The 14122-nt window shown below is 40.9% G+C and overlaps 1 protein-coding gene across 5 annotated transcripts in view; it reads left to right on the top strand.

Moving 5' to 3' along the window:
- The window catches only part of ITPR2 (inositol 1,4,5-trisphosphate receptor type 2), a 242940-nt gene that overhangs the window by 61802 nt on the left and 167016 nt on the right, over nt 1-14122 (top strand). For all 5 annotated transcript variants that reach the window (XM_027660753.1, XM_027660754.1, XM_027660752.1 and 2 more), the window contains 7 exons: nt 46-90; nt 7612-7766; nt 8952-9051; nt 9200-9360; nt 10953-11094; nt 11801-11959; nt 12788-12960. In XM_027660753.1, the coding sequence (XP_027516554.1) occupies nt 46-90; nt 7612-7766; nt 8952-9051; nt 9200-9360; nt 10953-11094; nt 11801-11959; nt 12788-12960 (935 nt within the window). The remainder of the gene's footprint in view (nt 1-45; nt 91-7611; nt 7767-8951; nt 9052-9199; nt 9361-10952; nt 11095-11800; nt 11960-12787; nt 12961-14122) is intronic.

Below are 14122 nucleotides of genomic sequence, written 5' to 3'. Positions count from 1 at the left end.
AGAGTTCAGCTTCCTCATGGCTGAAAATTGACTTTTCTTTTCCAGCTTAACCCACGCTATCCAGAAGTTAATAATGAAGGAAAGGCTTTGGTAAGTGGAATTTATATGTTCATTTAACCTGGGAAATGCTGTACCCTTAACCCAGTACAGCCTGACATGTGGAAGCCCTTCATAGCTTTCTTTTTATTTACATTTTATGGCTGCTGGGACATCTTTGCAAGGATCTTTGCTGTCTTTGCTGCAGCATGGATGGGTTTAGAGGAGGCAACAGCCTTTGCCTTTACAACATCAAGAGCATGTTAGGCAATTCTAACTAACAGGGCAAGGCCAGACATGTGGTTTATAACCTGTGAAGAAAGTGGAGTTTAGACCTTGGGGGAATCTTATTGTTACTAAGACAACAAGTATTCCAAAAAAGAGTAATTCCTCCATCAAATTCCCTAGACTGCCTTGAAAACACCAAGATCTTCTTTGAAAAATTTCAGTTTAATTTCTTTCTGCCTGCCTTCTGGCTCTTGTTCTTTAAGAGGATGCATTTTAAAGTTTTTCTCTGCACGGGGGAAGAATTTTTTTAGTTTTCATTAAATGAAACCCAAGGTTCTTACATAATCCCGTGCCTTGAGGACTGCAATTTCAATAAAAATTGAGACTTTTTTGAGAGTTGACAACATTAATTTTCTATCTTCAGTGGTATTTGGTAATAGAGGTAATATAGCAATAAAAGCTAAGCTGTCTAGAGAAATGAGACTTCTCCCTTCCAAAAGTACAGAAGTTCCACGAGTTGTTTCTCTTTTGTATTGGAATGACACTTGAGGCCTTTGGAGCTTTGTAGCCATTTTAATTCATCTAAATAGTTAAATATTCCCTGGACTGGGTAATGAAGAAGGCCCAAGAGTAATCTGAGCATGAATGTTAAAGATGACTTCTCTAACACTTGGGCTTATCCTTCCTGGGTATTGGTTTCAGCTAAAGCCCCAGGCCAGATAAATCATGTTAGAGAAATACGTCCAATAAAAAATTAATCAAAGCTGATTGATGATCAAAACTGATGTCTCTGTGGAAATTTTAACTTACGCACTCAGCACTTTCTCGTGAAAGATGTTTTGTGAAAGAACTTCTAACAATTTTTGGTAACCCCTCCATGTAAATCTAAGCCTAGTGGCATTTGTAGCATAGTAGGAATCCCTTTGGATCATTCACCCCTTTGTAGTCTTGTTGGAAATGCCATGAGTCAGCAATGGCTATTTTAAGCCTTTATTCTGACCTTGAGCAACCGCATACAGAAGCTCCAGATCTCTGTGCAGGAATTTCTTTTGGTATAATGACAGTGTTTTGAATCATCCCTCAAAAGTACAAGAATCTTATAATATTTGGGTTTCTTTAAGGGTCAGCTATGTCAGTCTTGCATCCAATAGCACATAACCTGGAGCACACATGCTTTCCTTGCTCTGTGATTATCATCTAGTGTTTCCTCTGCCTGGTGACTGACTGACTGGTTCACTGCAAAGTCATCTTCTTTTTCACGTTCTGAAGCAATATTTTGAAATACTGCCCGTGAAGTAAATCTGTCCTAGAGGAGAGGTGGAAGTGGCCCTACCCCAGCAAAATCTGAAGTCTGGGTAGCAGGGAAATGGGAAGTGAATACTTGAATCCTTATGACTGAAGGATTGAACCTGTAGCCTGTGCCCTGGGGGCCAAGAAGGCCAATGGAATCCTGGGGAGCACTGGGAAGAGCATTGCCAGCAGGTCAAGGGGGTGATCCTGCCCCTCTGCTCAGCCCTGTGAGGCACATCTGGAGTGCTGTGTCCAGTCTTGGGCTCCTCGGGACAGGAGGGACATGGAGCTACTGGAGTGGGTCCAGCAGAGACTGTGGAGATGATTCAGGGACTGGAGCATCTCCCTGACCAGGAAAGGCTGAGGGAGCTGGGGCTGTTCAGCATCCAGAGGAGACACTGAGAGGGGACCTCATCCATGTGTGTCAGTGTGTGCAGGGAGGGGGCAGAGGATGGACCAGACTCTGCTCGAGGGTGCCCAGCAATGGGATAGGCCACGGGCAGGAACTGATGCCCAGGAAGTTCCACCTGGACACGAGGAAGAACTTCTTTGCTGTGCAGTGACCAAGCACTGAACGGATTGCCCAGAGAGGGTCTGGAGTTTCCCTCACTGGAGATATTCCAGAGCTGTCTGGATGCAACCCTGTGCCATGTGCTCTGGGATGACCCTGCTGGAGCAGGGAGGTGGCATCAAATGCCTCAGTGTTGGTCCCTTCCAGCAGTGACTGACTCTGTGTTTTTCTTTTCTCTGCCAGTCTGGTACCACCTCCATATCTGTTGTCTGGGTTTTAAAGGCAGCACAACCGTCTGTGCCAACTCTTAACTCCTAAAGGTGTGACAGGGCTTCTTGTGCATGTTCCCTCTTGGTTTACAAGTCCTGGTCACAGTTGCTCAGGCAACTGAATTTTCGGAAGCAGCAACAGAGAAGGAATTTCCATGGTAGAGTAGTGGGCACGGACACGTGGGTCTTTTCTGCCTTGCCTTATGTGACCCAAAAGTCTGAAAGGGTTTTGGCTCCAGAGATCATAAATATTACTGGAAGCCATTAGGACTTCTGTTCCCAAGCGTTAAAGGTATGTTTGGACTGTGGTTCCTTGCTCATTTATGAGCTGCTTCTTGACAATCTGGCCAAATTGTCTTGTGAAGCACTGCTTTTATTTCTGGTAAAATTTGACCTTACAATGAGATGATTAATATTCTTACATCTAAGCTCCAGAAGATTATTTTTTTTTTTTAGATGGGAAGACCTTCCTGTGATTCAAGGGTCTTACAAAAAAAGAAGCTGCTTCATCTCTTGAAGTCTAGGAGTTTGCAGTATATCATGCATCAAAATATGGTGTTCTGTGTTACAGCTCCCACTAAATCCAAAATTGGTGTGTTTTGTGCTGCAAAGTAGGCTATTATTTCTAAGGATAGAAATGTACAGCATCCAGAAGAATGCTCCAAACATTGGGGAAATGTCAAGAACAGCTGGAAACCTGTAATTTGTTAGTGCCTTTGCATTAAGGCCTGTCTTTGCCTTAACTCCATTTGTCCTCATTTTCCAGAGAGTGCTAATTCTAACCAGTTCCAAATCGCCTTTTATTGTTGAGATTTTTCTTAGAATTGAGACTGGTATGTGTTTCTTTTTCTTGTAAAGAAGTTGGGCAGTTCTGCCATGGACTTCCAGGTGCAGTTTAATATATCTCCTTTGACTTCTGTTTATCTATCTTTATGAATTCCAGACATTCTGCAATTCTAACTTTTTTTCCTTGCTGCCAACCTAAGAGATTTTTTTTTTATAAACTATGGAAATTTTTTTTTTTTTAATTTTATTTTACCTTCCAGAACTAAGTTTGTTAAATTATAATTTTATAATATGGGACACGGGTGATGCAGTTTAAACAAGAATAGAGTTGGGGGATTTATTGGGTTTTTTTAAAGGATTAACCTGGCAATAACAACCTAAAAACATTGAAAAGAAAAGAATAATCGTCAGCTTTAAAATGTCAGCATCTCTCTGCTTATATAAAGCCAGTAGTCAGACCACTGGAGAGGCTGGGGAGAAGGGGAGACACAGATGCTGGCACATTATTATTATTCTGCTGTTGCACACAGGTCTGAATCAGCTCTGGAAATGCATACATTGTTTCTTACAGAACGTCTCTGGCTCCTAACAACAGGATTGCAACGTGATGTCTCTGCTAAAAATGCGATGACTCACAAATGAGTCAACAGTGAAGGTGTTCCAGGAGGCTACTGCTGTGCTGTGCCGTCTGCCAGGGCTCTGGAACGTGCAGGAGCAGGGCTGGCCGTTCATTTACTCCATTATCTTTCCATATAGAATTTTTAAAATAATCTAACCTGGGCAGTTCTGCTCACGTTACTGCTCTGGGAAAATACCTGTTTTCTGAGAGCCTCCTAAACTGGGTTAACATATTGAGATACCACATTGTACTGGGTTTAACAGGCATTTTCAGAACTCTGGATGCTATTAAATTTAATTTCTGCTGAAATCTGTAGTGCAGTTTAATGTATTCATTCAGGAGCAGGGCATTAACCTTGTCTGTCTCTATGCCACCAGAGGAGTCTTCACCTATTGGAATTGTAGATTGGGTTTCTAAAAGAAAAGGTATTTCAGGTCTGTCATGGGTTTGTATTGCTTTTTGCAGTTGAATTGAAGGCCCCTCTGTAAGGAAAACCCCATGTAAATCTCCTAAATTTTAGGTATGATGCCCCACTGAGATGAATAAGGAAGGTTTAGGGTAGGTCACAATTACTAGCAAGTTCTGTTAAGAGCTGTTAAAAAGGTTTGTCTGCTGGGCTGCAAGTCTCAAGAAAGACAAATGTCCTTACATATTTTTCCTTCATCCTTGTGAGTGATTTAACCAGTGCACAACAAGAGTGAGGTGATTCTACCTTCTTCACCTTGGATATGGATCTAATTTGACTTGGGACAGCCCGTCACTAGTTTGTGATTAGTTTGGGACAATCAAAACTTTACTTATTTTCCCTCAGTGAATTTACTATTTGTTATTATTTCAGCCCACCCATTTCTTGCACCTCCTCTCCATACTCCTAGCATGTAATTCACCTGGCTCTTTGTTTTCCTATAAAGTCTTGGAAGTGCTTTCCTCGGCTGTCACTGACCACATCTCCAACATCTCTGAAACTGTTCCACTGACTTCCTCTTTGTACTGCTTTAAGTTAAATTTTCTTCTCTCTACGTTTGATTTCCTTTGCAATTCTTTTCTTCCTTTCTCTCAACTGAATCCAGATTTTCTGGCTGCATCTGCTCATATGCCAGTTTTTTACCTGAGCAAATGTCATGTTGTTTTCATCTGGTGAGGAATGCAGTGCTTCTCCTGAGCTCATCATCTTGTCTAATTAATTTAAAATAGCCTAATACTTTCACTTCTTCTCACATCCTCACACAGACTCATCTGCTGATTCAATAATGACTGGGTTTAAGTGCAGATTCTGATGACTGCTTACTAAATTTAATTTATCATGAGAAGCTTTCTGTATGCAAGTGCCTGTGCATTCTCCCTCTCCCACACACAGGCGTGTGCACATGGACTGAGACATAAATTGAGACATAAATACAAATCCCTGCATGTTTATATGTAATGACAGTATTGCTGTCCCTCATGTGCTCCATGGATGCAACTTGTGTTCAGAGCTGCCAAGTTAAGGGACACATGAAGTTTTTTCCATGATTAATGCCCCTAATCCAGGTTGAGCTGTGAGGTTCAGATCCTAAAATAATGTAATAAGGTGAGTTCTGAGGTTTGTGGTGGAGTTCAGTCTGGAGCACAGCTCTTGTGCAGGGCTGGTTTTGCTCAGCTAGGCTTGACATTGCAGCCAGCAGTTTGCAGACACTGTCTTGCCCACTGTTGAAGTGGACTTTCTTTTTAGACCAAAAACCAGATCTTGCTCCTATGCCAGGTTTGATTTGACAGCTGTTAAGCCTGGTTGGTGGGGTTTAGGCCTGATGAGCCAATTCCATTGCTCAACTGGATCTATACAGTTGTTGGGGAGACTAGTGGGTGGTTAGTCAGCCCCAAACTGCAGGGTGAACATCACTCCTGTCAGTGTCGTGGTTTAACCCCATCTGCCAACAGAAAAACCCCCAAACCCATAAAAAATCCCCAAACCAAAAAAAAAACCCCATACAATTATGAAGTGTGCTGCCTTTTTGTATACCAGTCATTTCAGTTTGGAAATTATAGTGGAGTGGGTAGTTTCTGGGAAAACAGAATGTAAGTTATGGGAAATACCAAAAGGTCTGGATGCTGTTCTAAACTATCCTGTGCTACTCATCCCTTTACAGACCTCTTGATCTTTAAACTGGTTTTCAAGTTTTCTGTTTTGTTTGGAAATGTAGAAAGTAGTTTTCATTTAACATTAGATTTTCACATGTATTAAGCTCTTAGAAGGATTCTTTTATAATTTGTGTGCCTTTTCAGTTTTTTCCTACTGTCTCTGTCCTTGATAGAAGTAATGGGATGGAAAGCTGGCATTTTTTAGGCTCGATAATGAAACAAATGAGTGTTTTGGAAGGATTCAAAAAGTGCCTTGAAATGAGATAACTGGCTCTTTCTTACATAGTTTCACTCATCCTTGATTTTTGTTGCTTAATCTCAATTGTCAACATGGATAATCAAAGCTTTGCCCTTGATTATCCCTTACAGTTTGGTTTTAATCAAGGTACTAATGCAAACTGAGTGCAACCTGGCCTTTTACACTGCTCTGTACAGCTCTTCCCTAGTGCTGCATTATAAATCATTATAATAGTATTTCAGGTTTCCAGAGTTTGATTCCCCCCCCCCTTTTTGGCGTTCTTCATCCTCTTTTCTTCTACCTCTATGATATATTTTGTGTACATGAAGGGTCCTGGGCTGCCAGTCTCTTAATTGGTTATTAGTCTTTTGTAATATGTGTAACTCAACACCCCAGAGGGGCAGCTTTTACTTTCACCAGGAATTCTATTGGTTGCTGGGTGGGTACGGACTCAGACTCTGAATTACTCCTTCAAGGCAAGATGTGTCTCTAGGGAAGGTGGAATTTGGAGTCTGTGAAGACAAAGGCATGTAGATAACTAAAGATGAGGGTGGCTGAGTCGCAAAGTCCCCTCAGACTTTCAGCAGACTTCAGCAGACTTCCTACTTTCAGTAGGAAGATCACACCGTAGATTCACACGCCTCGTTTGAGCAACTCAAAGGGAACAAAGTTCTCCCCTTGCAGTGGGTAAAATCAGACCTGTGTTGGTGCTTTGTGTCCCCCCCTTGCCAGGACAGGTAGATCTTAGTGGAGCAGATATCCTGACTCTTGCTGTTTGGAAAGTGTTGGACAGGATGAGAGCAAATGGCCTCAAGGTGTGCCAGTGGAGGTTCAGGTTGGGCATCAGGAGGAATTTCTTCATGGAAAGTGTTGTCAAGCATTGGAAGAGGCTGCCCAGGGGGTGGTGGAGTCATCATCCCTGGAGATGTTCGGAAAATGACTGCATGTGGCACTCAGTGCTATGATTTAGTTGACAAAGTGGTGATCTATGGATTTGGATTTGATGACCTTGGAGGTCTTTTCCACACTAAGTAGTTCTGTGATTCTGCGAAGGTGTGCTGCTGTGATTCTGACCAAATGAGAGGTAAAAAACTTAACTGAAACGACAATGGATTTATGCAAATTGCTTAATTTTTAAATCCCCTCCCTGCTTTAAAAAAAAAATATCTGACTTTCATTAATTCTCTTCTTTGAACTTTCCAAACCACCGCTGTGAGTTTCATCTTATGGAAGTGAGGGGACTGCAACTACTGCAGGTTTTTTGAAGTTGTAGGTGCCAAGTAATAGCACATCCAGTGCTGCAGCCTCTCTGTAGCTCACGGCCTGCTGTTGTTCTAATGACTGCCTGAGACCTCACGTGCCTGGGGCAAAGTGCATCCTTTGTGTCGCTGCAAAGCCAGTCATGGTAAATTCTTGCTAGAAGGTAAAAAGAGGAAAAAAAAAATTACAATTCAGATTGTCTGCAAGGTAATTGGAGGATTTATAATGCAAGAAAATAACCCTTGTGCCTAATCAGCAGAGAGAAGGCGACCTTCCTGCTTCAAAGAAGAAGCGCCAGGCAGGGGAGAAGATTATGTATACTTTGGTCTCTGTGCCACATGGAAATGACATCGCATCTCTCTTTGAACTGGATGCCACCACTCTTCAGAGAGCTGATTGCCTGGTTCCAAGGTAAAATAAAAAAAAGAGAATGAAAAAAGGGCAGAAAATAGTGCTGCATTGACAGGGTTTCTCCCTGGCATTATGCTGGTGAGTAAAGCAGAAAAAAAAATCAAACATGAGCTAGTATTATCCTCCCATTGAAAACTGAGGGGGTGTTCATGGGTAAACAAGGGATGTATAAAACATGATGCTGCTGCTGTGACTGGGTAAAATAATTATAAGGATAAAACAAGTGACACTCAAAGAGCCTGTGAAGAGAAAAATAATGGGCTAAATATCGCACAGATATATGTGAGGACAGAACTGAGGTCTGCGCACTGCTTGAAAAAACTGTGTTCCTAATAGATCTAACTGGATTGTTCCCAACAAAATAACGTGTGTCATGAACTGGGCTTCTGCTTCTCTGACAGATCACGATGCCACTGAAGACATTTGTTATTCAGATGAATTCAGCAAGTGGCTTCTGGGTTTTAATTGTCAATATTTGAAATTTTCAGCTGTGTTGCATAGCTGAGATTGGCTAGATAAGTCAAAGGGTGTTGGCTGTGACTGAATGGGCTTGCAGACACTTGGGGCTAGTTGTTATGATTTTAAAGCTGGGTACCCACAAATACTGCTGTATGAGGCTTTGAAGAGTGTTTGCTATGCTAAGTTTTGCCAGATAATTTGCTTACTTGAATACTCAAAGCCCATCAGTGTGAAAGGGAGAGCGTGAACGAAGACCACAGTGAATATATTTCAAAAGTAAAATTCAGAGTTAAAATTGCAATTGCTTTCTCAGCCCTGCTTTTTGATAATACCACAGATTATCATATGGAAAGAATTTTGAAGGATCTTATGTCTGCTCTTTGTTCACTTGATTTTCAGTTGAGAACTGGTACTGTAATGGAAACCCTGGAACGAGGGTTTGCAGATCATTATGGTGAAGCTGTGAAACCACGGTCAGCTTTACTTTCTGGCTTTTGTGCTGTGACAACTTAAAGTGGGCCATTATTCTGCAGAAACTAAAACAATGAAAGAACTGGGTTTATTCATGAAATGTGTTTCTATTCGGATGGGATTTTATAACGTGTCCCTTTTAATTTTTTTTTCTTCGAAGAATATTTTACTCCTACTTAAAACCAGCACTCTGCATAATTCCAAGATGCTGTTCTTGTTGCAGCTCTGCCTGTTGTTTGCTTTGTCCTCCTTTAGGAACTCCTATGTCCGACTGAGGCATTTATGCACTAACACTTGGGTCACCAGTACCAGCATTCCAATAGATACTGATGAGGAGAGGCCTGTGATGTTAAAGGTAAACACCTATATCTTGGGATTAAAATCCCAGACTCATTCCTCAGTTTGTCTACCAGTGATCTCCCTTCTAACATATAAAATATGCATAATAATCAGGATAAAGGTAAGAACACTCCTTGCCCACTTTAAACCAAAAACTGTTGCAGATTGGGACGTGCCAAACCAAAGAGGACAAGGAAGCTTTTGCCATTGTGTCAGTTCCTCTGTCTGAGGTCAGAGACTTGGACTTTGCTAATGATGCAAACAAGGTTTTAGCATCAACAGTTAAAAAGCTGGAGAATGGAACAATAACCCAGAACGAAAGGAGGTTAGTGAGTTTTATTTTTTTTTCCCTCCTAAAGTAGTATTTGGTTACTCATGACATCATGACCTCACAATATAATGAAATTTGGTAATATCCTCATGGATGCAGAGGCAGTTGGGAGAAGACACTTCAGCGCTGAGAGTGTGAGCTGGAGGTTAGATCCCACCTCTGCCACAGCATCTAGGCTGATTTGTGCATCTCTTCTGTAAAATGGAGATAAACAGCACTTCCCCAATTCACTGGCCACATAAATAAATGGGTAAATGTGTTTGTCTTAATTTCCTTTGATAAACCATTTCTGAGCTGCAATATGAAGGTTCACTGCATCTCATTCTCATGCACAAGAAGGCCATCCATACAAGAGGCAACACAGCAGGGCTCTTGATCTGTGTGAAGTTCATGTTCACCTCATATTCGTGCTGCAAAAGCCTCAGAAGGAGGTTTTAGTGTGACTGAGAAGCTGGCCCAGTAATCCCTTTGCTTTCTTGTTTCTATTTTCCCCCATTCTCTTTTCCTACCTTACGTAATTTTGGTGTTTACCCCTTGTATTCATTCCCACTTGGGCTGTAGCACTATTAGCATGTTTGTTCTTCCCACCTGCCCCTGAATTAAGGGATTTTGTTGTAGTGAAATATATCCCACTGCCAGTGATGAAGTTCACTATTTGTCTTCACCTGCCTGTGGTTAAACTGGATATAAGACAACTTCTCTAGCAGTGTTAATTTGTAAACTGTAATGCATCATATACAGGACCTTTTCTTTTTCCTGAAAATGTTAATTTTTGGTGATAAAACCGGATTTTTGCAGTCAGTTTCCAGTAGCAATTAGACCAGGTGGTTTAATATCATAACAGGCAGATCTGTAATGGCCTGGGTGCTGGTACTCAGCCTCAAAAAGCTGAGTGAAAAAACAAAGAACCCAAACATCTTTTTACTGTCTTATCACTTCCCTGCTTAGATAAAGAGAAGTCCCAGCAGTTTATTTCTGGTTGCTTCATCCTACATCTGCCTTTTCTGCTCTTTTTTATTTGGGGGACACACATACCTTGCTGTTCTCTGTCAGTAGGCTGAGACTTTCTTGGCTCAGTATATATATGAAAACAGTTATATATTAATATATATATGTATATGAAAAAGTATATATATGAAGCAGTTTCTTGGGTCAGTAGGGAAATTATCTAGTGGCAGAATGTTTTTATTCCTCTGCTGAGTCCATCATCTTGTTTCATGGACCCATGATAAAACATAAAAAATCTTGCTAGACTGTTTAAGTTTCTTTTTACTGCTCCTGGGCCTCGAGGCCAGCTGGTATAGATTTTGCATCTCTGAATACTGTGTATCAATCCAACAGCCTGTATTTTTCTCCTGCTTTCCCTCTGGTTGTTGTTTAATGCCTTGGTAAACAGCCCTGTGATTGATTTAAGCTTCTGCTGAACCAAGGCTTGGAATCCTTAAGTATGCGCCAAGCTTAACTTTGCAGTGATGGAAGTTCCATTTTGCCAGGTAAAGCTTGTTATAAACATGATTTTTGTTCTTAATGAATCGTGGCAAGTGTTGAATGACTATATATAATAATGATTTGTCTATTCATTCTAGGTTTGTAACCAAGTTACTGGAAGATCTCATTTTCTTTGTTGCTGATGTGCCTAATAATGGGCAGGAAGTTTTGGATGTGATTGTTACCAAGCCAAACCGGGAACGACAGAAACTAATGAGGGAACAAAACATATTGGCTCAGGTACATCCTACTGTGTTAATAACTTAACTGTGTTTGCAACCAGATTGTAGGAGACAGTGAGGTGAGAAAATGTTATTTTTGGGTAATGTGGCTTATGCCATGGTGGGTTTGTGTGTGGTTGGACTGGGTAAATATAACACTACTGGGTCAAGGCTCATCTCTTGGTCCCTGAACCAGAGTGAAGTATGTGTCTGATGGCTTAGTTTCATGTGATTCTCATGACTTTTAAGGCTACATTTGAGAGCGAAGTGTTCACAAAATTTGAAATAAGCGTGCAGCACTGTCCCAATCCTGCAAGTTTTCCCCATACTGGAAAAATTCCAATGCCCTTCTAGACCTCTGGCTTTGTTTGTATGAGGGCAAACTTGCAAGTAAATAAAAATTAATGTTCTCTTTAAGTAGCCTACAGAAATTAAAAAAAGGGGGAAAAAGATGAAATTGGACAGCAGTCAGCATAGTCTTCCTTTTCCTTTAATGTATCCTTTAATTGTTAAGGCACTTAACAAACAGTGGTCAAAATTGGGAATAGCAGAAATAGAGAAAGCAATATCAGTCAGGTTGGTGGGAAATCTAAAGCTGAACACAAATGCATAAAGCTGTGATATCTCAGATTGTGGCCCCACTTGCATTTAGTCAAGGCTGTTTAGTTTAAGTTTAGCAAAAATATGGGTTTGTTTTCATTGTCATCGATTCTGGTTTTGAGCAGATATTTGGCATCCTCAAAGCTCCTTTTAAGGACAAAGGTGAAGGATCGATGCTGAGACTTGAAGACCTGGGTGACCAGAGATATGCTCCCTACAAATATGTGTTGAGATTATGTTACAGAGTTCTCAGACATTCCCAACAGGACTATAGGAAGAACCAGGTCAGTGGTGTTGAGGGTAATTTTCCTCCTGATTCCTATAATTATATATCCTGGATTTGACATCGCTCTCTGCGCTTACAAGTGGGATTCTGTGGTGAAAGGCCTCGTTTTTTGTGGGTTAGTACTATATGAATTGAAAGCTCGACAATGAGTATCACAAGTTCACCTTGTACTTTTACAGGCTCAAACTGAGACTGGGGTCCACTGCTTCCTTCATGAGCTTCCTGCTATTAAAAATATTCACTTGGAGTCTAGACTATAAAGTGGGAAGTTTGCAAAACTATCTGTTTCTGTGTTTGTAGAGGGATGGCAGTGAATCAGAGCAGAATTTGCTCTGTCAGGTAGCCTGATTTCCCACTGCTGGAGACTTCCTATGAGCAAAAAGGATTTCAGAATGTGGACTAAAGGGACAAGAGATAAAAACTTCTGCTGCTGTGTGTGGCTTCTTTGTTTTCTTTCTAATGCTTTACAGAAATATTTTTGTCTTGGAAGGAGGGAAAACTGAGGAAAAAAGCTTCTTAAACGATATAAAAACCTTTTGTTTTTTTTCCTTATAAAAAAAATTAGCTGCCATTTCTTGAATTTTGTATATATTTTTGTGGATTCATTCCTCTGGTATATAAAAGAATAAGAAGAGTAGGTCATCCCTAATATGAAATCTGTTCCTTGCAGTACATATTTTAGTTGTTCAGATGTTCTTTTGTTCAGGCTAGCTCAGAGAGGAAAGTTTTGAGGGTTATTTTGATTAACTGAGCTGAATGCCTCTGGTTCTAAAATAAAAACATTACTGCTCAGCGGTTTACCATGGGAATTTTCCTTTTTTTTCAGGAATATATTGCTAAGAACTTCTGTGTCATGCAGTCCCAGATTGGTTATGATATTCTGGCAGAAGACACCATCACAGCTTTGTTGCACAACAACAGAAAACTGCTAGAGAAACACATCACAGCTAAAGAAATAGAGACGTTTGTGAATTTACTCAGGAGAAATCGAGAGCCAAGGTTTGATGTGGTCCACACAACTTACTTTTTCTTTATTGATAGGTTTTTGTGTTTGCAGTAACTGTGAATCTCCCTGCTATTCATTGCTCTGATGTCTCTTTCTCCCAGTTTTGATGTGGCAAACAGAAAAACCCACGTAGAAAATATCAATACGTCCTGTCAGTCTTGGGGTTTGACCATGTCTGCATTTCAGAACTTACTGAAAAGACGGTTTATACTTCACAAGATGGTTTTGAAAATTTCGTCTTACTTCAGATTGGGACAAAGAGATACAAACAGAAAGTTTAATTTCTCCTCTATGAAACTACCACTTGTGTTGTTTCCCCTGCCAGTAATCTTGGTGTAAATTACACAGATGGCAGTTTTTCTAAGCTTGTATTAATACCAGTTTTTCTGCAGGTTCTGATTCCAGGTCAGACCTAGAGCAGTGAAGATCCCAGTAAACGTGTCCTTGACCAAATTTTGTTCCAAATGAAAAATTCTGGCCTTGAACTTCACTCATTTGAATTTTTTTTTATTAACTTTAGGTCAGAATATAAAAGAAGTGGATTTTTTTTTTTAACTGGAAAATCTGTTTTTATAGCTGATAGTAGATGGTCAAAGTTTGTACCTGGATTTCTAAGGAAGCAGAATGTATGATATGTACGTGTGTGTGTGTGTGCCTGCTCATATCTGCTACCCCACCAGCTCTTAAGCCTCTTGCCCAGTTTTGGCTACGTTTGTTAGAGGAGTGGTGGGCTCAGGGATGCTTAGTTTCTAGGAGTGTCATGGAAAGAAGAACCTACATAGAGGGAACAAGTCCTTTTGATATCTCAGTGAGGCAAAGGCTGCAGTACTGTTAATGCACACAGAGGAATCCATGGAAAAGAGACAAAACCAGATACCTCATAAATGCCCCAACTGTGAGGAAAGCCTCGACCTGAACCTTGTTAAACATCAGAAGACCTAAGTTTGAGAGGAAAAATTCATAGGAAAATTCATTGTTTGTGCATTACATGGAATGACCTGTTTGAATACAGAGGTCCCATGTTCAGTTTCTGCCAGGTCTTCACTCTTCTCTGGTTGCCTAGAGTTCCCTGGAAGTGTTCAAGGCCAAGTTGGATGGAGCCCTGAGCAACCTGGTCCAGTGGGTGGCATCCCTGCCCATGGAAGGGGAGTTGGA

This window comes from Corapipo altera, unplaced genomic scaffold (genome assembly GCF_003945725.1).
Source record: "Corapipo altera isolate COAL_440 unplaced genomic scaffold, ASM394572v1 239, whole genome shotgun sequence".
Classification (NCBI taxonomy): domain Eukaryota; kingdom Metazoa; phylum Chordata; class Aves; order Passeriformes; family Pipridae; genus Corapipo; species Corapipo altera.
The sequence above is the reverse complement of the archived record's forward strand: the minus strand, read 5'-3'. Positions and strand labels throughout refer to the sequence as shown.